The 23,349-nt window shown below is 38.0% G+C and overlaps 5 protein-coding genes across 5 annotated transcripts; 1 reads left to right on the top strand and 4 right to left on the bottom strand.

The window, feature by feature from the left end:
- Window positions 1-370: 370 nt before the first annotated feature.
- LOC114540228 lies at window positions 371-1,036 on the bottom strand. Its single transcript, XM_028560504.1, has one exon. It carries the CDS (start codon window positions 964-966, stop codon window positions 421-423), a length of 546 nt encoding a protein of 181 aa, XP_028416305.1. The 5' UTR covers window positions 967-1,036; the 3' UTR covers window positions 371-420.
- A 4,290-nt stretch (window positions 1,037-5,326) lies between these two features.
- Window positions 5,327-5,859, bottom strand: LOC114540231. The gene has a single exon (XM_028560506.1). The coding sequence runs from the start codon at window positions 5,840-5,842 to the stop codon at window positions 5,327-5,329; it is 516 nt and encodes a 171-aa protein (XP_028416307.1). The 5' UTR covers window positions 5,843-5,859.
- A 6,448-nt stretch (window positions 5,860-12,307) lies between these two features.
- Window positions 12,308-12,890, top strand: LOC114540229 (protein PF14_0175-like; the record flags this gene model as incomplete). The annotated part of the gene is made up of 3 exons (XM_028560505.1): window positions 12,308-12,520; window positions 12,552-12,560; window positions 12,681-12,890. Coding segments are annotated over 3 exons (432 nt in total), but the record flags the coding sequence as incomplete, so codon positions are not given.
- Window positions 12,891-14,954: 2,064 nt separating this feature from the next.
- Window positions 14,955-16,543, bottom strand: LOC114540214. The gene is made up of 3 exons (XM_028560483.1): window positions 16,208-16,543; window positions 15,199-15,795; window positions 14,955-15,068 (listed from the first exon to the last, which is right to left on the bottom strand). Exons 1-3 carry the CDS (start codon window positions 16,541-16,543, stop codon window positions 14,955-14,957), a joined length of 1,047 nt encoding a protein of 348 aa, XP_028416284.1.
- A 4,024-nt stretch (window positions 16,544-20,567) lies between these two features.
- On the bottom strand, window positions 20,568-22,363 carry LOC114540227. Its single transcript, XM_028560503.1, has 2 exons — window positions 22,102-22,363; window positions 20,568-21,703 (listed from the first exon to the last, which is right to left on the bottom strand). Exons 1-2 carry the CDS (start codon window positions 22,345-22,347, stop codon window positions 20,900-20,902), a joined length of 1,050 nt encoding a protein of 349 aa, XP_028416304.1. The 5' UTR covers window positions 22,348-22,363; the 3' UTR covers window positions 20,568-20,899.
- Between the last annotated feature and the right edge of the window lie 986 nt (window positions 22,364-23,349).

Below are 23,349 nucleotides of genomic sequence, written 5' to 3'. Positions count from 1 at the left end.
TTTGATTCGTGTATTTCAAATCCGAAATTAACATAGCCTGCCCAAATTTGCGCGATTATTTTATTTGAACACGAGAAAATTTTCGGAATTCTGTCAATATAGACGATGCACGTAAATTCTAGGGATTTAAAGGGTCTTAAGTTCCAGTGGAATTATACACACTTCAAATTCAAGCCAGGAACAGTTGAAGGAAAAATGAGTCAACTATAGGTCCTCCTAATGGCAAGAGCATTGCAGCGGCATCGCAAAAGCGTAGGTTCGATTCCTGCCGGAGGATCTGTAGTCGACTCATTTTTTCTTCAACTGTTCCTGGCTTGAATTTGAAGTGTGTATAATTCCACTCGAACTTAACACCCTTTAAACCCTAATAATTTGACAGCTGAAAAATATCTCATGCAAATTCAGGCTGCCTGTAAATTTTTAGCCACTTGTAGGCGATGTTATGGCAAACCATTGGTCAAAGCATACTTTCGGAAGACCATTCGTGGTCATAAATTCATTATATCCGAGGTATTTTCCTTGTACGATTTTCATGAGTTCTTTGGCTTGAGAATTTCGTTCAGTTGGACTGTCGACAATCACCGAGTTTGACGATGACAAACTATGATCACGAATATCTTCAAACACTCCCTTGAGAAGCGCTTTACCAACTTCAATATCTTCACAAAACAGAGGACCGATTTTATAACCTTCGTCGTGAATGAACGCCATTCTTGCAGCGACATAACCAACGATCGATCCTTCTTTGTCGATTGCAGCCCGGGTGTGAGTGCCTGGTGTATTCAACCATTTCTGTAAAAACTCGCTCCGATTGTATCCAAACACTGCTGTATCATAGCTGTAGATATCTTCCATGTTGATTTTGCTAATGCACTTCACTTCACAGCAACCTGTATAGCCTTTCAGCGCATCCAAAGCAGTGGTAATTTTAAGATCGTATATCCCCACAGTCCATCGTGAAATCATCCTGTCCGTTCCAATCCAAAGGAGATTTTTCCTGAGTGGAAACTAGCCTTAACAGTCACGGCAGCTTGGTACATCTATACAAGAGATGACTACTCTTACCGTATTTACCTACGTACGTTTGCACTCCGCATTGGTCATATTCGGCAAATTTTCTCCCGGTAAAGAGGGCTCAGTTTTCCAGCGGTCTTCGCATGAAAAATTAGAAGCTTTTCGTTTTACGCCTTGCTCTCAATTTTGTGTAAGTTGTCCGCTGACAATATGAGCCTGCACGAGTGGGAGAAACTTAGCTAAGTTGGACCTGCGTGCTCAACAACCGCATGTGGTTATTTTTCGAAAACAACTCCTGGTGTGATTATAGAATGACAGTTAGGGTATATATATTTATTCAAATTTTCAGCTACTGCATGGTAAGGCGCCTCTGTACGAGGTAAAAAGCGCATCACATCAAAGCCTTGACCTGAATAATTAAGCCCGTTTTCCACCAGCGATATTTTTCGAGAAATAATGCTAGTGGAAAACCGGCTTTGGTCTTTCATAATATGCAGTTTTAACTAACATACCTCGCATAACTCGCTCCCTGAGGCTTAAATCCACGGGTGCTTTTGAATTTCGACCACTTCAATAAAATTATTTCTGCTTCATTGCTCACAGTTCAAAAGAAGCAGGCAAAATATTTTGCATTACGCTTGAAAATTTAGCCCGTGGAATTGGAGCTTAACGACATAAACAAAGATAAAACATCAGAAACATAATTTTAATTTTTTGTTTAATAAATTATAGCATTATTACTTGTTTCGCACTCGTGCAATGAACTCGCGAATTCGTCGACGTTTATAATATTCATGAATGTTTGCATGGCGACAATCGATAAGTAATTTAGCTTGTAGGTACCTCACGTAAGTATATTTAATACTGCAAAGCTGTCGGTCCGTTAACCCGTCAACGGACCGAAAGCTTTGCAGTATTAAATGTACTTACGTGGTGTACCTACAAGCTAAATTACTTTTCGTCGACGTTTGTCGGTTTGTTCCAAGCGTACTCTAAAAACTAAAGGCCGGCGCACGCTAGAAGCTATGTGCTGATATAGCAAAATGTCATTCGTGGCCATTGGTTTAAGCGAGTTGCTCTCGCGTGCGGGCGACTTTTCCGGCGACTTTTGGTGGCACGAATGACCAAAGATTCACTATGACCCGTGTCACATCAGACGAGTTTCCCTTCTCTAATATGAATTCTGCGGTTGATTTGAAGCTTCCCGTTAGAAATTCTGTCTTAGGTCAGTTTGGTAATATTAAATTCCTAATATCTTATATCTAACGCTTCTTCGCGGTTTTGCTATGCTTCTAAATCAACATTAGAATATAAATTAGAATTTATGTTCAGAAAACTTCGACGGATGCAAGAAGTTTGGTTCCAATTTAAATACGAGTTCAAAATGCATGGTTAACTGCCTCCTGAAAAAGGGCCGGTTGTTCAAAAGCTCCATGGTTAATGTAACCCAGGGTTAAATTTCAGTGGCCCCTGGTTTTAGTTCCTGCTCTGGATCTCTGAAAAGAGCTTTGTAATGGAAGCACAGTCGTACGACTGTTTTGGCAGCGAAAATAATCTCCAGTGGCTTGTATTCAAATAAAACCAAGCGAAGAGCTAGGAAAATACAGCAAGTTACGAGCTGTGCGTGCGTTATATTGCGTTTCAGAAACATCGATCCGAACTCGTTTTGATGAGTTTCAAGGTGAACTTCGAATCGTCTATGATATATTTCCAGGAATACAGCAACGTAGAATAAGATGACGACAGAGGAAATAACGACTTGAAGCCACAGCGGATTTGTTGGGTTCACTTTTCCCGCGGTCAGCATGACGACGCCATCGTAAAGGTCCATCATCGCAGGAAAATATGGGAGAATATCGTGTCCATCTTTGCTAATTTCATTCAGCATATTTACTGGGACTAACGACACCAAAAGCATTATTGATATTCTGATTCTGACAGAGTTTGCAAATTCCGGGTCGTTCATGAATATTCCGCAGCCGATAGCGTAGAAAATAAATAACAAAAAATACGCAAGAAAATTCAGACTAGTATCTTCCTCTGCCTCGTCAGTTCGATGACATAAACCATATTTTTCTTTGATTCGCATAAAAACTTTGATACCAATAATTAGAATGATCGCCCATACAACAATTACACAATGACAAGAGCCGAAAACTTAAATGGATTGAACGTCGTTACTTCGATGACTTCAAAAGACATATAGATCCATATTAGCATCGTCAGGAAACAGTTGAACAAGTCGACAACATTGTGTTTCCACGTCATAACGATCCCAGCAAATTTCGCAGATAGATTTCTTGATATTTTAAAGTATAGTTAGAGGTGTCAGTATGTCAATACGATACAGAGCTCGGTCCCTCTAAATTACTGACACTGTGTGGAATCTGTTTACACGTAACAATAAATAGGAATGCTATGATAAAGAATGCTTGTTAATTTCAACCCCCTATGTGTGTCATGCGGTGTGATACTGGGTTGCCAGAGAAACAATCAGACTACAAGTGCATAATTCGCAACACGCGAATGGCTTTTCGCAAGCATGCATAACCGATATTGCAATTGAATTTAAGTTACAAATACATTACGAAAGGCTAAGCTTCGCGAATGTTTTTTGCTAAGCTACAAGTCACAGCAAAATCACACACGACACGTGAACGAAAGTTGGCAGATGTCGTCGCACGCTGGGGAACTTCCTTACACAAATGATCACGAGTAACTGTTTGCTGAGCAGCTATAGCACTCGTACGCGGCCGACTTTAAGGCTAGCTTTCATAAAAAAAATTATAACCCGCATAATTCATCCTAGTTGTTTGTCAGTGTAATTTGTTCTAATTCGTTTTGACTCCGACGTGTCAGCATGGCGGTACGATACAGAGCACTGTTTACACGTAACCATGAATAGGAATGCAAAATAAGGAATATTCTTTGATTTCAACCCTCTATGTGTGCACAATACTGGGTTGCTATAGAGAAACATTAGATCCATTATTCCCAACACGAATGGCTTTTTGTACCGATATTGCAATATAAATTTAAATTACAAATATATTACCTTAGCCACGCAGAAGCTCCTAATATAGTTATATTAAATCTTCAATCCTCTGCAAACTGCGACGTGTCGACGTGCCCATATACACGACCACTTCTTGTTAAACGACGAAATAGCAGCGCTATTATTAAAATAGAACCAGAATCTACATGTATTAAATAATTATATTCTTACCCCAATTAAATCTAAACTTAATCGAACAGCATGAAAAGAACGGTTTATTTGTTCCTCTTGGAGGAAATGCCGTATCATGCGAGCGAAATCGAATCGGCGGCGCATCGGAAAATTAGCCAAAGCTGTGCAGCACAACTTTTGGGAGACAAAATTGTTACGTAGATAAATACGGTCACATACACTTTTCAAATACTAGTATGTTTCACGCCAAAACACACTTGCGACAACATCGCAAAAGCGTAGGTTGGATTCCTACCGGAGGACCGATAGTTAACTCATTTTTCCACCAACTGTTCCTGGATTGAATTTGAAGTGTGTATAATTCCACGGCGAAATTAAGAAATTTTTAAGCGGGAGTGTGATTTGTAATTCACAAGTTTGATTTCACACCAAAACTGCCCGACACGAAGTGCAATTTCCACTTTATTATATTCATTTTGAAATCATACAAAAAATTAAACAAATTCAAAACGTTTGATACATTCATGAAACCTTTGATACATTCAATCGACAACCATGGTATAGGCGTCTTCAAAAAACGTTCTCGACCTATTCTACCAATTTTCGTGTTCACTGATCGTATATAAAAACAATCCATTTGAAGAGAAATCCATCTTTGCCCTCGCAGTACGGATAAGTTGCCCTCACAGTACATATATAATTCACGAACTCTACATTTTCGACTAATTACTGGTATACTTAGGCCTATTTCAGTCGCCGAACTTTTCAAGCGCCGAAGCTAATGTTAATGAGCTAAAGTTTTTGTTTATTAAAGTTCATTGCCATTGATTCGACACATGAAGAGTTTAAATCGACCTCTGAATCGGACCTTATATACAAACATATCTTTTTATTTTGCTTATAATAAAGCTTATTAGGAACTGAAAATGTTTCCTTCGCGAAAGACTGTTATTCAGACATTTATTTTTACAAGAAAAAAGACAAAAAGTTTAATATTTCTTGGAATAGGCCCTATAGCTAACGGCCACATCAATACATTGTGTCCTCGATTGGATCAGGCACATCAATCATTATCCAGTTGTAGCTTTCCGGTCAGTGGCGCGAGCAGGCAGACCCTGGGCTCAATCATGGACCACCGCCAAGCCAGATCTGCGTTGTGGCTGTTGGCGAGGAAGAGCATCGATGGGCTGGATTGGCACAATCATACCATCCAAAATTGTCCTCACCCAAACCGCCGCAGTCGAAGTATCCGCTTGGTTTGAAACTACATCCGATTGAAGAATGAATCCCATATACGTTTGTTTGAACGAGCAAGATTTCGCATTTGGAACAGCTATGACCGCGGATATCAATTACGTCGACCACAGAGCATGGTTGCGACGCGTAATCGAAACTCATTATGTCCACTTGTGTTTTTGTCGCCTGAAGGTAATCCCGATAGACCATGCCATCCGTGTCGTACTTGCAGGTTATTCGAAATTGACTCGAATCGTCTTGGATTGATTGCATTCTGGACTTTGAAAGACGATATACATCCCAGCGAGGCTTCTTTTCGTTGAATGGTTTATCCAAGCCGAAACGTAATCTGTTAAATGAAGTATTATTTTGAAACTGATAGGACTGAACCAGCGTCCAAGCCATGGTTGAATTTTGATCAAAATGGCAGAAAACATCAAAGGGCTTCATGTTGCTATCGAGAACCTGGTACGTCCCTGAAACTCGATTACCGTCGACGTAACCTCGACAAGATCTGTGTGGACCATATTGGCAAAGGTCACCTGTGTAGCCAGGGGGGCAAATGCACTTAAAGCGTGGTGTCGTGTAATCCGATGGCGTGATAGCCTCGTAGTTCGCGTTATTATGGCAAACGCCGTCTTGCAAACGACAAAATGGCCGAGTGTTACATCCTGTTTTGACCTAAGATATCATCAATGATAAACGTTGGAAATCTAATTGTGATAATGAGGATAACGGCAGTGTTTACTAAATTTGTGAAAAAGTTGCGGCTAAAACTATAAAAATGGAGGCCAAAATCTGACAAAGTGCATGGATGAGTGTACTGTTACATCCCGTCGATCCCGATATGTTCCTGCGTTTGAACTAGAACAAATATTGATCAAGATCTAGAATAAATATTTAAACAGGCACAAACATTGATTAAGGGCTAGTGTAAATGGCTTATATTGACCTTGTGAGTTATAATACGAAATAAATTTACCGGACATAAATACGTTTTCGACCTGCCCTTAAAACTCATTTTCAACATTTTTCTACGTACATGCAAGATCAATTCACACCTACCGACTCAGGATCTAGAAGCATATCATAATAAGAAAATCCAGTCATGTTACGCAGACCGGACGGTGAGCGAAATTGGTTGGACGACAAAAGCCGACATTCTCTATTCTGATGCCACATTTGAAATGACATACAAAAACACTCTTCGTAGCAGGCCAAGAAACATTCACCCACAGTCTTCATCGCGAGTACTCGAAATGCATACCCGTAAAGCAGTTGGTCTTTCAACACTTTCGTCTTGTCCACGACATATCGAGACTGGACCAAGTGAAGATTTCCGATCGCTGTTATCATGATCATACAGCCAACAGCTGTCATATTTAAAAGCAAAGCTGGTCTAAATGGGAATAAAAACCCAAGTATAGGTACGCGTTCACTGCGTTGCGTTTCAAATAAACAAATCCCCAACTTGTGAGGGCTCTGTTGACTGCTCGTTTTATACCACTGACGTGATTAAAAAAAAGGGAAAAAAAAGTTAAACTATTTTAAATGCCTAAATCGAGTTGTTATGCTGCAATTTTGGGTAATACAAATGAAATGAGCGTGCTTTATTAAGTTCGAGATTAGTAGTGTCTTCGGAAAAATATACTTATAAGAAATCGTCATCAATATCAATATGCGTACATGTCTTTGAATGAAAAGGTGCTGGATTTTTTTGTGTTAGTCGCCTTTGCCATGGCAACACTGGCGTTCCATTTTAGCGCAAAGCTTGCACCGATCACGTATTCTTGCCGTTTCTAAGGCAACTGGTGTGTTTTTTTTAAAAAGTTTGAATGCAGGGTAGTAGTCCTTGTTCAATTCCCTCGGGCATAAGATTATGTCACTATAATCAGTATCAAAATTTGAGCGGAAAAGATGTATTCTGTATTTATGTTCTATGCATTTCAGTACGTGTTGACATGCAGTTGGCAAACCTAAAGCTTGGCGCACACTCGTGAATTTAAGACCATGTTACACGGTGCAATTTTCCTTGCAACTTGTAATGCAATTCTACCGTTTAAAGAGATTTGAATTAGTGAGGAGTCTTTAAAATGTAAGCGCCACGGAGCGTAATAAAGACAAAAGTTCGGTAGTTGTCAAATTTACATTTTTTAAAAGAAGAATTGCATTGCAAGTTGCAAGAAAAATTGCACCGTGTAACAGGACATTTAGCATGCACACAAGTCACTCGTGACAATTACCACCAAAACATGTTCCTTTTCTGCGGAAAATATTTATGATATGCTCTCACTCCTGTCGTAAAAACGAGCACGAATGATAAAATATCTTAATTTGATCCCCGCAGTTTGGGGAATATATGTTGGAGACACTTGTCACGAGTGAGATATGCGCGTGCTAAGTTCACCAGTGTGCGCCAGGCTCAAATCTAAAGTGATTAGCATCAGAAACGCAAAGCTATAATAATAGCTCATATACCTTGCAAAGAACATGCAGTAGCACATTTATCTCTTTCGGGTAGTTATTGGGCAATTGCTCGACAACATGCAACTTGGCTATGCCTAACAACAGACTGAGTTTAATAATAACGAAATTGTCAAAAGATTTTGATGCTCAATATTGCTCTAAAATACTGATGTAAAATTTCAAAAAACATCTTCCGTAACTTAATAACTGACTTCTTAAAATCGTCTAAAACATCGGCCTACCTTTCAAACATCTTTTTTTTCAGAGTTCGCAGGACAGCCATTTCTCGCAGATGTGCAGTTTACAAATAACTTATCCAAAGATCGGCTCAGGTTTTAATGCATATAATCGCGTAACATTAATAATTCAACAAGCCATTTTGAGGTGTCTCCGCCGTAAAGTGGAGAAAGCCCTCCCATTTTAAATTTAAAGTTTCTTGTCCTAATTAACTCACAGGGGGTTCTTCTGCGACAAAACGTGGGCACCTGTCGAGGTGCATTCATTTAAATTGCACAGTTCCCCTGACCTTCCAGATGGCCAGAACGCACGCACGTAGACATAAATTGGACGCATTTTAAGTTTTTGTTTACTGATTATATACGTTACTCACGGTCGCTGGGGTTGAAATAACACTCCTTCACTTTAGAATTACGCGCCTTTACTTTGGTGTTGTTGAGCACTTTGGCAAAGCCAGTAGGTGCTAATTAGCATATAATGCACAGCTCACTTCCCTTGTGGTCGTTTCAACAATCTGGCCATACTACGCTTTGCGCATGACTATACACGTAGATGGATCCGTGTTGAATTCACCACGCGCGGTTGTTGAGAGCAAAGGTATGTACTTAAAAACGGTAGTCATCTCATTGTGCATGGATTAAAATTCTTTTTCAAGCCGAAAGCTTAAATATTAGGCATATTCTTGTTTTTTCTATTTACATTGGTTTGGTTTTAGGTTTAGGTTAATATTACAGAGAGATTTTTGTCGGAGAGCTTTACAATAATTTAAAATTTAACATCAGATCACTCCTAATAACACTAGATTCGCGGTCATGAAAGTAAAATTGCAATTGTGTGGTGATTACTTTTATGATTTACTTCATATAAATAGCTGACAAATATACAAATAGCACAGTTTATCCGGCGATCTTCTTTGCATGTATTTATTAAGTATACTTGGTACACTTTAAAACTGATAATTAGCTATATTGTTGTTCGGGTGACGTATAGTTTTAAGTCGACAAATTAAATCAAGTTATGTACAGTACAATTGCTCTTACTAATCGAATAAGCCTGCAAATTAAAACTCTATAAAGCAATAATTACTCCGGCGTCAGCGACGGAGTTGAAAATTCGCCTCGGTTTTGTTTTGTTGTTTTATTTTTCGTCGTCGCAAGTCTGAAATGGCGCGAAACATTCTAGTATTTGAAACGTGTATGTGACCGTATTTATCTATGTCCTAGTCTTATCTCCCAAGAGTTGTGGTGTACAGCTTTGGCTAATTTTCCGATGCGCGATTCGATTTCGCTCGCATGATACGGCAATTCCTCCAAGAGGAACAAATAAACCGTTCTTTTCATGCTGTTCGATTAAGTTTAGATTGAATTGGGGTCAGAATATACTAATACATGTTGATTCTGGTCCTATTTTAATAATATCACTGCTATTTCGCCGTTTAACAAGATGATGTGGTCGTGTATGGGCGCGTTGACACGTCGTAGTTTGCACAGGATTGAAGATTTAATATAACTATATAAGCGCGAATTCCAAAGGCAAAGTGTAAGACAAAGCGAATGTATCATGCGGTTTATTTACATTTTTGAACAATTGAACTTCTACACTTTTTAAAGTACGATGACGTGCTTCTGAATTTCGCGATCGAACATTTATAGGTTCGCAGTATCTAAATGCGAATATGAACTGTATTGTTTATGTTCAGAAGCTCTATATTAAAGACTGGCACGTGCGCCGGAGTTAACGCCAGAACAGGCGTCTTGTTCAAATTAGTGCATGAATGTATAGACTAAATACGAGCTACTTGTCTTGAAATTGTTTTAAACTGTATTCAAGTTCTGCTCTGGATCTCTGAAAAGAGCTTTGTAATGGAAGCACAGTCTTACGACAGTTTTGGCAGCGAAAATAATCTCCAGTGGCTTGTATTCAAATAACGCCAAGCGAAGAGCTAGGAAAATACAGCAAGCTGCGAGCTGTGCGTGCGTTATATTGCGTTTCAGAAACATCGATCCAAACACGTTTTGATGAATTTCAAGATTAACTTCAAATCGTCTGTGATGTATTTCCAGAAATACAGTAACGAAGAATAAGATGACGACAGAGGAAATAACGACTTGAAGCCATAGTGGATTTGTCGGGTTCACTTTTCCCACCGTCAGCATGACGACGCCATCGTAAAGGTCCAACATCGCAGGAAAATATGGGAGAATATCCTGTCCATCTTTGCTAATTTCATTCAGCATATTTACTGGGATTAGCGACACCGAAAGCATTAGTGATATTCTGATTCTGACAAATTCCGGGTCGTTCATGAATATTCCGCAGCCGATCGCGTAGAAAATAAATAAAAGGAAATACGTAAAAACTGTGAATGGATTCAGACTAGTATCTTCCTCTACCTCGTCAATTCGATGACATAAACCATATTTTTCTTTGATTCGCATAAAAACTTTGATACCAATAATTAGAATGATCGCCCATACAACGATTATCACAATGACGAGAGCCGAAAACTCGAATGAATTGAATGTCGTTACTTCGATGACTTCAAAAGACATATAGATCCATATTAGCATCGTCAGGAAACAGTTGAACAAGTCGACAACATTGTGTTTCCACGTCATAATGATCGCAGCAAATTTCACGGAAAGATTTCTTGAAAGTATAAAGTATAGTTAGAGGTGTCAGTATGTCAATACGATACAGAGCTGTGCCTCTAAATTACTGTCTGTAGCGAATTTCGTTAAATTCAATTCAACAATAAACAGAAATGCAATATAAAGAATGTTTGTTAATTTCAACCATAATTCATAATTTGCAACACACGAATGGCTTTTCGCAAGCATGCTGCATCCATAACCGATATTGCAATTTAAATTTAAGTTACAAATACATTACCTAAGCCTCGCGAAAGCCCTCTGCTGAGCTGCAAGTCACAGCAAAATGACACAGGAAACGAAAAACGAAAGTTGGCAAAACGTCGCCACAAACTGGGTAACTTGCTTAGTAGTGATATATTTCGCGCGAAGCGACTTTATTCTTTTGTATTTGAGCAATTTGTTTCAGATGGTTGCAGCTGAGAGCTCTGAAACAAAAGTAAATTGTCGCTTCGTGAGAAAAGTAGGGAGTTTACGCGATTAAGGACGCGGCCACCTCGACGACGCGCTTGCAAAACAAAGACACATCACACGCGAGACAATAGGTATGCATATGTTGTGGTTTAATGACAGCGTTGTCATTCTCACGACGCCTTCAAATGAGGCATTTTCACGCCCTCTTAATGACTGTTTGACAGCTTATATGAGTAATGAGTTTATAACTTATATGAAACTACAATATAAGCTAGACATCGAAGGTTCTTAGCACAATTGAAACGTTTATATGAATATTTCTAAGTTTATAGAATATTTATAAGTCATAGAAACATAATATTTAGAATATTCATAAGTCCTAGAAACATAATTAATTTCTCGTAGCTCATTTCTAACAATACAATTGACTAGCGTCGTCCAGCTTACCGCGTCGTAGATCGTAAACTCCCTAATATCGCCGGTGGAAAATTGGCTTTACACCAATGTTCACGAGTGACTTTTTTGCTCAGATATATAGGTTTTATATGTAAAACGGATTTCGCATAATAACAAATTAGCGAGTTTAAGATGCTCCAAATCTACGACGCGGACGTGACATGAAAACTGCTACTTGTGTTAGGAAACCAGTATAATTATTTGTTTTACATACCGCTCTGACTTTGTTTATCAAACAGAGTCTATAATTTTCATCCCTATATTGGAAAACTGCATGTGGTAATTAGAGCAGTTTTATTCCTCAATATTATTACGAAGAAGACGCCTGCTCTGTGGTACTTAACTCCGGCGCGCGTGCGTGCCAGTCTTTTCAATACAAAGCTTCTGAACATAAAAACTCCAGTTCATATTTATTTAGAAGCGTTGCGAACCTAAATGATGCTGGATATTCAGACAGCACATCACACTTTAAAAAGTACAGAAGCGTTGCGTAAATGTTGTTCGACAGAACGTAAATGTTGTTCGACAGAACTTAAATGTTGTTCGACAGAACGTAAAATGTTGTTCGACAGAACATAAATGTTGTTCGACAGAACGTAAAATGTTGTTCGACAGAACATAAATGTTGTTCGACAGAACGTAAAATGTTGTTCGACAGAACGTAAATGTTGTTCGACAGAACGTAAATGTTGTTCGAGAGAACGTAAATGTTGTTCGACAGAACGTAAATGTTGTTCGACAGAACATAAATGTTGTTCGACAGAACGTAAATGTTGTTCGACAGAACGTAAATGTTGTTCGACAGAACTTAAATGTTGTTCGACAGAACGTAAATGATGTTCGACAGAACGTAAATGTTGTTCGACAGAACGTAAAATGTTGTTCGACAGAACATAAATGTTGTTCGACAGAACGTAAAATGTTGTTCGACAGAACATAAATGTTGTTCGACAGAACGTAAAATGTTGTTCGACAGAACATAAATGTTGTTCGACAGAACGTAAAATGTTGTTCGACAGAACGTAAATGTTGTTCGACAGAACGTAAATGTTGTTCGAGAGAACGTAAATGTTGTTCGACAGAACGTAAATGTTGTTCGACAGAACATAAATGTTGTTCGACAGAACGTAAATGTTGTTCGAGAGAACGTAAATGTTGTTCGACAGAACGTAAATGTTGTTCGACAGAACGTAAATGTTGTTCGACATTCATACTGTGTTAGTGCTTGATCCGTATTCATCAATCGGTGTGCACCAGTGAGCTCTATACATATATGGAGTAGTAACTTGATTGCTAAAAGTGAAGCCAAAGATGGCGAAAATTGAAGGAGCTATTGGAGGAGACCCCAGTCCTCCTACGTGCGCGCTCAAGTATTTTTCTCATTGTTTTGACCGAGAGTGATGAATCGCAAACCTCGGATTGTTGTGGTTTTCTTTATTTCAAAGGAACAAGAACGAAAAAAAGTTTATTTTTTTATAGCAATAGCAATCTGTTCCTCTGCATCTACCTTATCTGACTACTGTATTTTCCCACTACAGGGTGAGTAAATATGAATTTTTCGCTGTGAGTACAAGTACGCTTGAAACTTTTGCTTTAGCTTTCGAATAAATTTTGTATTTTCCTTTGTAATTTTGACACAGTTTTAAGACACTGATAGGCCTTTGTTTTTGCCAATCATCCTAGCATGGGGCAGTTTTTAAAGATTTCCTTCCTACATGAAATGTTCGAATAAAATGCCATATTTTTGTATTTTGAAACTTCGTATGTTTCGGATAATTTCTTTGCAAAGATAGTTTTCTATATATCTTTTTTCTTAAAACTGAGATAAGGTAACGTATTATTTGTATTTTTCGAGTGTATTCTGTTATTTGCGAGAACATCAACAGCCTACACTCAATTCTCCTGAGATACTCCTTTCTTAGCAAATTTAAGTGAAACGTAAAAATGTCCTAACACAGAGCATCAGCATTTAACTTTATTTAAATGCTTCCCATTAAAAAGTATCAGAAAATAGCCCCAAAAAAACATGAATTCAGTTTGACCGTACACGCAGGAAGACTGGGGTGTCCTCCAATAGCTCCTTCAATATCCGCCATCTTTGGATGCACTTGAACATCAATCAAATGAGTGAAGTTATTACATATATATATATATAGAGAGAGCTCACTTGTGTGCACGTGTCAATCACTGATCTGGTGTCAATTCGCCATACACGACCACATCTTTAAACGGTGAAATAGCAGCGATATTATTAAAATAGGACCAAAATCTATACGTATGAAATATATTCTTACCCCCAATCAAACCTAAACTTAATCGAACAGCATCAAAAGAACGGTTTATTCGTTTCTCGTGGAGGAATTGCCGTATCATGCATTGCGAGCAAAATCAAATCGTGCATCGGATAATTGGCCAAGATTCGATTAGCGCACCACACAACTCTTGCAAAGACAAAGCTTCAACGTAGTTATATAAATACGGTGAAATGTGATCCTCAGCGTGCGTCGGGTGAAGCCCTGGGTACAAAGTATTGGAAGTAAACCAATAACTTTTAAATTCAAAATATATTTCGCGCTTGAAACACTAATAATAAAACACCAACAAGAAATAAATTCAAATTAGTGCATGCACTAAAATTTGCATGTCCGAATTACCTCACAGGGGGTTCTTCTGCGACAAAACGTGGGCACCTGCCGAGGTGCATTCATTTAAATTGCACAGTTCCCATGACCTTCCAGATGGTCAGAACGCACGCACGTAGACATAAATTGGACGCATTTTAAGTTTTTGTATACTGATTATATACGTTACTGTCACTGTGGTTGAAATAACACTTCTTCACTTCAGAATCACGCTCCTTTATTTCGGTGTTGTTGAGCACTTTGGCAAAGCTGGTAGGTGCTAATTAGCATATAATGCAAATCGTCTATGATATATTGTCTCTGAGACTCGAGGGAAAACAAAATTCACGATTGGCCGATACATTATTGCTTTGTTGTGACAGGAACAAAAACATACATGTCACACAACAATTTCATTTAAAAAAACCACTTTACTTTGTTATGACAAGAAGCGGGAAGCAATTTTTCACTTGTTTCCCTGGCGCGAAACATTGCATTTATTTAAAGTCATGTGACTACGAATGAACCAATCACATTTAAAATACACAGCACCAATATAACAAATATATTTATTCCCAGTCACAAAGTCTACCTTAAATAATGCATCTCTACAACTTATTTAAACAAAAAGTTAAATATTTTTAAAAATGGCCTTAAATAAACCAGCAATAATTATCCAGTTGTAGCTTTTAGATCAGTGGCGCGGGCATGCAGGCCCTGTCCCCAATCACCGACCGCCAAGCCAGGTCTGCGTCGTGGCTGTTGGCGAGGAAGAACATCGATGATCTGTATTGACACAAGCATAAAATCCGAAATTATCCTCACCCAAATTGCCGCAGGGGTTGTACCCACTTGGGAAGAAATTACAACCGTACGAAAAATGCAGGGCAGTCGGATATTTTCGCGTCAAAAATACGGAACAGTTTGAACAGCTATGACCTCGAACATTAATCGCATCCACAACAGCGCATGCGTATGATTTCTGGGGAGCAATCATGATATCCACCTGACTTTTGGTGGCCTGAACGAAATCCCGATAGACCATGCCATCTGTGTCGTATTTGCAGGTCATTCGAAATTGACTCGAATCGTCTTGGATTGATTGCATTCTGGACTTTGAAAGGCGATATGCATCCCAGCGAGGCTTGTTTTCGTTGACGGGGCTATCCAATAGGAAACTTAATGTCCTAAAGGAAGTATTTTGAAACTGATAGGACTGAACCAGCGTCCAAGTCATGGTTGAATTTTGATCAAAATGGCAGAAGACATCGAAGGGATTCATGTTGCTATCGTGCACCTGGTACGTCCCTGAAACTCGATTACCGTCGACGTAACCTCGGCAAGATCTGCGTGGACCATATTGGCAAAGGTCACCTGTGTAGCCAGGGGGGCAAATGCATTTAAAGCGTCGTGTCGTGTAATCCGATGGCGTGATAATGACGTACTTCGCGTTATTATGGCAAACGCCGTCTTGCAAACGACAAAATGGCCGAGTGTTACATCCTGTTTCGATCTAAGATATGATCAATGATAAACGTTAGAAATCGTTATAAAATTGTGATAATGAGGATAACGGCAGTACTTACTAAGCTAGAAACTACAGAATTTGAGAGAAAAATTTGTGAGAAAGTTGCAGTTAAGACTATATAAATGCAGCCAAAAACGTCGGCAAAACTGCTGATGTATTTTCATATATACTTCCACACAGGAATTGTCTACTTTGTGAGATATGATATATCCTTTAGGCACTTGAAGTGATATACAAGTAGTTAATAATATAACGGTATAGAATATAATACATAATATATTGGTATAAGTAGTCGGATTTTTCGTGATGTTATCCACGTATTACTAACGGTTTATTGTTCGAAGAGAAATTATTCAGACATGCAGAAATGAATTATTGATCCTTAGTTCACACCTACCAATTCAAGATCTGGAAGCATATCATAATATGAACATCCAGTCATGTCAAGCAGGTCAGACGGTAAGCGAAATTGGTTGGAGGACAACAGCTGACATTCTGTATTCTGACTGCACATTTGAAATGACATACAAAAACAGTCTTCGTAGCAGGCCAAGAAACATTCGTCCACAGTCTTCATCGTGAGGTTGCGGAACGCATACCCATAAAGCACTTGGTCTTTCAACACTTTCGTCTTGTCAATCGTGTATCGAGACTGAGCCAAGTCAAGATTTCCGATCGTTGTAATCGTGATTACGCAAACAACAACAGCTGTCATATTTGAAAGCAAAGCCATTCTGTGAATATCAATGAAGACAAATAGAAGACACTTTGTATTTTAGAGTTTCCGATTATGAAAGATGTAGAAAATCTAGTAGAACTACCAGACGTCTTCGTTTAAACATCGTGTACAAGCTTTTCATAATTCGATTGCAACTTCTTTAAGTTCTTTTGTATACAATATTATTTGTATAACCATTGAAAAACGGTACTATTATTATTGGTTTAATTTGCGGATATTTCTGATGAAAACAATCTCCCACGTAGCTAATCGAGGGCTTCCAAATGTCGCTTTTCAGATGCAATCATTGATTGACTTTTCTGTTAAGAGTTTAACACGCGGATGGAAACTCCATCAAAACCCAGAAGCCTACATGTATGGCTACACCACATAGAGTAGCATTAGAGAAATTTATCAAACACGACGTGACGTCTAAGAACTCGGATATACTTATTAATATCGTAAATAAATTGGTAAAATTGAAAAGCTTGATTGATTTTTCAATCACATTACAGTAGTCGTTGCTATGAGAACCGTGGCGTTTCAACTTTAAGGCGTCTTAGCAAAGAACCGTCTGTTTTTTACATTTTATTTAGTTTGTTCTTAAACACATTCTCTAAACCATTTTAAAATAGCTTGATGATTAAAGATACCACCACGCTTTCGGTGCAAAATATCGATTACTATACATACACACGTATACAAATTATACCGATATGTTTTTGAAAGCCAGAATTATTAATTTCTGACTATAAATGGAGTTCAAAGCTTTGAAATTATGCGTGATATTTAGTAATTCATCCAATAAATTATCCAGAAATCGCGTACCTTTTAATTTCTACGGCTACGAACACCCTTTTCAGAGAGCCGGTTCTTTAAGACTGCCATTTCTTGCGAAGGTCTGGACAGCTTGAGTACTTGCTTAATAACGCTGCATTTTAATATGTGAAATTGAATACGTTAATTATAGAATATATATACTGCAGCAAAATTAATTTTGTCACCAGGTGGCCCTTAATTGCCACAATAGTAAAAAAAGACAGCATGTGTTCTAAAAAAGCAATTTATAATTTTATATCAGTTTATAAAAGCAATCGTATCCTTTCACAAGCGCGTATGTTCTCTCGGTATATGCAGTCCTTTATTTCAAACCAAGACTTAGATTAAAACAATTAAGCAATGATAGCGACTTGTCAACGAAAATATTCTTCTCTGTAAGACAAAAAACTTCACATTTTTAACAGAAAATATTTTGATACCTGGCAGATGTAAAAGTGCTTCAAAAGGTGTAGTCAATTCTCAATTAATTCATATGACCTCAAGCGGAGAACATACTAGTTTTTCCAAGAAATTTAAAAGCTTTAAATGGCTGCACTGTTATGCATTAAATCTATCAAGCCAAAGTTATTCGTTATCCACATGCAGAATGTTGTGGTTAAGAAAGACTAACTGAGTCATATCCCATGTTAATTCTGAAGTAACTCGTTGGACACGACGATTTCAGACACGGCTATTAGCCAATCAGAGACCGTGAATTCTTCTAAATAAATCACATAATTCTAATTAATATTAGCAAAACAAATTAAGAGTTCGCACATATGTTTTTTAAGCGACAGAAATACTTCCAATACTCGATAAATTCGTATTTTATTCAATTTGATTACAGAGTTCAAGCTCGACTATAGTTTGTTGACAACGTTGACTATCCCCGCAAACTCTAAAACCGTACTTAGAGACAATTAATATTTTTGCATGCATATGTTATCTTAGATAGATAGATAAGTAAATAGACATGGGTCTTCGAGGCCTCACAAAAATTGAACTGTTTGTTTGCTATAAAACAACAGCACGGAATCTTGTTTGAACTTTCTCTTATACAACTTGCAAATGTCTTCGATTATTTTCTTCATTTTGTTAAATTCGTTGCTCAGGACTACGATATCGAAGGAATCCTCTTTCTGACCTTTCCAAACGCCTTCTGTTTCGACCATTTTAAAGCCATTGATTTTCGGCATCACGTCGTTCTTGATAAATTTGTCGATATCTTTCTGAGGAATCGACACATTTCCGGTCTTTTTACCAAAAGACGCGGTAAAAGAGAACCATTGTGGTGTTGGGGACGAACGCTTCGTCTGTTTGTTCGCGATCCTCGGTGAGCCAAAACCACGTTCAGCAGCCAAGCATGACAAAATTAAAAAGACGAGAACACGGCAAACGTTTGACGACACCATTTTCGATTTGTTTAAACAAACTCCTTCCACAACACTAAATTTGAAAGAGCTATTTTTACCTTCAATTGCATGCTGGTATGAGTATACTGAACTCGTTTTTATAAAACTTTAGACTTCGACTTATCAATATTTAACCAATATTTGAATAGAATATATTCACACAGTACGCAACTTCAAGTCATGCATGCAGGTAGGCAGAAGTCAAAAAGTATCTATCTAAGAAGCTTTTCGACTGAAAAACGAATTAGATCATTGTCTTGACAATTCATGCATCATTTTTTATAGCGAGTATTCTTTTAGTCGAGTATCTCAGCCATGTGATAACATATACTTTCTGAAGTTCACAAAATACTGTGTATAAATACACTGACTTTTCTATGTCAGAAAACACACGTATATACATACCGAATACTCCTAGATCTTTTAAACTATCGTCCAAGTCAATGATCCCACAATCTGCGACTTATGAGTGTTATGCGTGTGTTATATGCACACCCTTATTTATACAAATGCACCAATCTTTTTTAAATTTTTTTTTAATCATCCAATTTTTTTAAAAATTTTTTTTAATCATCCAATGATCGGCTCAGGTTTTGATATGTATACATAATCGCTTACATATTAATAATTCAAAAAGCGATTTTTAAGTCTCTCCGCAGTAAAGTGCATGTGAAACAACAGCTGTTACATTTAAAAGCAAAGCCAGTCAATGAATATCAATGAAGACAAATATAAGATACTTAATGTTTTAAAGTTTACGATCGTGAAAGTCGTTGAAAATCGTCGTAGGAAATCTACTTCGACTACTAAAGGTGTTTGTTTTAACATCATATACAAGCTTTCATCGTTAGACACTTCTTTTGTGTACAATATTAATTATTTCTATAACACTAAAAAAACGCATTCGATTATAATTGATTTGATTAGCTGCTATTTCAGATGAAAACAGTCTCCCGGCAAACCAATAGCTTTTAATCTATAGTGCTTCTAAATGTCGCTTTTCAGACGCAATCATTGTCTTTGCTTCTTTGCTTGCATATTCTTTGCACAGAATACCTATCAGAAGAATAACTCTATACCATTTTTTCGTAAGTGTGATTCGTCATGATTCGTCACTTAGCAAGTGCATTTTTTTGAGGTAGTCACCCCCCTGCCAATACTAAAAATGGGTTGATTTTAGACAAATTTTAAAAAATGCAATGACGAATCATGACGAATCACACTTACGAAAAAAGTACAGGAGTTCTACTTCTGATAGGTATTCTGTGCCAAAAGCCTATAACATACATGCATGGCTGCACCACATAGAGTAGCATTAGAGTAGAGATGCACTACGTAAAGTAGCAAACACGACGTGACGTCTATAAAGTCCCGTTACACTTTTTATGTGCGATTTTCTTCTCTTGGTAACTGTGCATGAGTACTAGCTAAGTTACGATTGCTCTAATATATAAGAAGTTTTGTTATATAGGTGCTGTGTATTTAAAATGTGATTGGTTCATTCGTAGTCACATGACTTTACATAAATGCAATGTTTCCCGCCAGGGGAACAAGCGAAAAATTGTTGCCCGCATATTATCATAACAAAGTTTTTTGAAATGAAATTGTCGTGTAACATGTTGTTTTGGTTCCTATATAACAAAACACTTAATGTTCGCTACACCTCGGAAAATAGTGAGTTTTGCTTTCCCTCGAGTCTCAATGATTCCCTCGACTTCGTGTCGGGAAACATTCAGACTCTTGGAAAAACAAAACTCACTATTTCCCTCGGGAGCATACATTAAGTGTATAATATTTGAAGCTATACATGGATTCGTTGGCTATCGCCTTAACCGCCAGGCCATCAGTGTAATTATAACAAAACAGCTATATTCGCCTTGACTTTGTCTCGCTTTTTATTCAGCGATATTCAACTCGCTTTCGGCAAATAACAAGTGTCTTGACATGCACAACTATATGTGTCTTTATGTCTATATGTGTCTCTGACCTTGCATTTATATTTTAGTATTATATATTTCATACATCGATGAACATCCCACGAAAATGTCCATCGTTTTGTGATGAATTAAGGATCCATTTAATCAGTGAATTATCAGGAAAATTGAAACCCGAAATCTTGATATAGAAAACTGAGTTAATCTCAGCCAAACCATGTTTGGGTCGTCGCCGAGTCAGAGGACGAACAGCGATGTTCTGTGTTGACACAAAAGTAATGACCAAAGGCATCTTCACTGTAGCTGCCACAAGTCTTACCACCAGCTAGTTGAAATTGACAACCTTCACTAACTGCCGCATGAGAATCACTGTGCAAAATGAAAAATTCTTGGTGAAAGAACACTGTGCATTTGGAGCAACTTTGGCCGCGAACGTTAATTACATCGACCATATGACACCATTTCTCGTTTTTGTAGCTTAAAATATCCAGTTGGTCGTTGCTAGCCTGAAGATAATCACGATAGATCATTCCATCAGTGTCATACTTGCATGTGAAGCGAAAATGACTTGAATCTTTCTGGATTGATTGCATCCTGGATTTTGAAAGGCGATATTCATCCCAACGTGGGCTGTCTTGGTTTTTAGGAAGATCGTTTGAGTACGGTTTATCGAATGTAACCCTGTGTTTGAACTGATAGGACAGAATAAGGGTCCAAGTCATTCTTGAACCTGAATCAAAATCGCAAAACACCTCGAACAAATTCATGCCTTCATCGAACACCTTGTACTTTCCAGGAATTCGCTCGCTGTTCTCGTAACCACGGCATGATTTGGCCACAGTTTGGCAGAGATTTCCCGCATAACCTGCGGTACAATTGCACTTGAATCGTGGTGAGATGCGATTTGTTGGTGCAATAGAATGATAGGTGCCGCCATTTTGACAGAGATTGATTGAAGGTCGACATTCCCATCCTGCATTACACCCTCCAGCGGGCTTGTCCGGCCGGAACTGGAAATAAGGGAAAATTGATATCGAAGAAAAAAGGGCGAATTTCGTTTTAAACTAATCGGCATATTTGTTTACCTTTTCTAGGCAAAAGCCAAACAGAATGCCTAAATTTGTAATACTTCATGTAAAATAATGTACCCTTTTACCGGACGTCGTCAAAATTCACGCATTCTGTTAGGTTACTGAAAATGTAAACAAAAGGCCTGCCGATTAGTCTAAAACCAAATTTCCCCCTTTATTATGAGAGATCCATCATTTTCAACATGTATTTAATGCCTGACTTTGTGACATGCCCATCCACTTCACCAAGCACTCACAAATAAAATAATTACATTAAATGGAAGAATTCCTGTAAAGAAATGCAAAATAGAGATGGCATATAGTCAGTTCATTTTTACCTGTTCAAAGTCAGGAACCATGTCGTAATAAGAACATCCCATCATGCTGTGCAGCGCGAATGGCGACTGAAATTGGTTGGAGGACAACAACTGACATTCTGTATTCTGACGGCACATTTGAAATGACATACAAAAACAGTCTTCGTAGCAGGCCAAGAAACATTCGTCCACAGTCTTCATTGCGAGGTTGCGAAACGCATACCCGTAAAGCACTTGGTCTGTCAAGGCTTTCGTCTTGTCCACCATATATCGAGACTGGACGACGACGAAAAGCAACAGAAGCAAAATTGTAGCAGTGCATTTAACTGCGTTGAAAGAGGCACTAAAATCAGAAGAAAAGTTTTGCATGTCACTAATTTTCTTGTCAATCCTGTATTGAGAGCTAATTAAGATAAAAATAAATGCATCACTAACAAGAATATAGCTCTGCGTTCAACTGATGCTCTAAAAATTTAAAAAGAAACCCAATAAATGGTCCATTGATGATCTGAACAACGGCTATTTACCCACAATGAAAATAACCTAAATAAGAATTATTTGAGACTAATATAGCAATATAAAGTTGAGCATAAGCCACCAGACTTTAAGGCAAGCCTCATTAATATGGAAACGACTTGATACGTGACGTCATCGTTTTCAAGTTTATCCGGCAAAGCCGTCCACACGTATCCGCTCAGCCGTCGTTTTCAAATTCTTCCAAACTGGAGAGCCTTTTCAGATTATTCTGTTTTTAGTCGGCGAAAACGCCGGATACGTGTGGACGATACGCGTAACCGTAAGAATATTCTTGCGTTTTCAAATTCTTCCGGCATCGTGTGGACGGGCCTTAGTTTTATTTTGAATTACTGTCTTCAAGCAAGATGTCTCGGTTTCCTGTTGCGGTTTAACAGTCGATTATACCAAGTTAGATTGTCTTGTATGTATCGATCTTCAGCTTAGCTATATATATACATATACACACACTGTGACACTAATATAAGCCTAACAAAAATATAAACCTGTCAATGTTTACAGATTGCCATCCTGACTGTTTATTCATTTGCATGGAAAAAAATCATTTACAAACCTTACCGCAATTTCATATCTTCAAAATGAAGGTAAAGAGATTTACACAAAACTAAGGCGCAGAGAAATCGAATGGTGTTCTTTGTATAATTATGCGGATAAAACGAATCACCAGAAATAATTATTTTTTTATTGATTTTTTTCATCAAGCACCCGCGTTGCCACCAACCGATCTAATCTTTT

Source organism: Dendronephthya gigantea, unplaced genomic scaffold (genome assembly GCF_004324835.1).
Source record: "Dendronephthya gigantea isolate DGI-Jeju-01 unplaced genomic scaffold, DenGig_1.0 000225F, whole genome shotgun sequence".
Lineage (NCBI taxonomy): Eukaryota > Metazoa > Cnidaria > Anthozoa > Malacalcyonacea > Nephtheidae > Dendronephthya > Dendronephthya gigantea.
The sequence above is the reverse complement of the archived record's forward strand: the minus strand, read 5'-3'. Positions and strand labels throughout refer to the sequence as shown.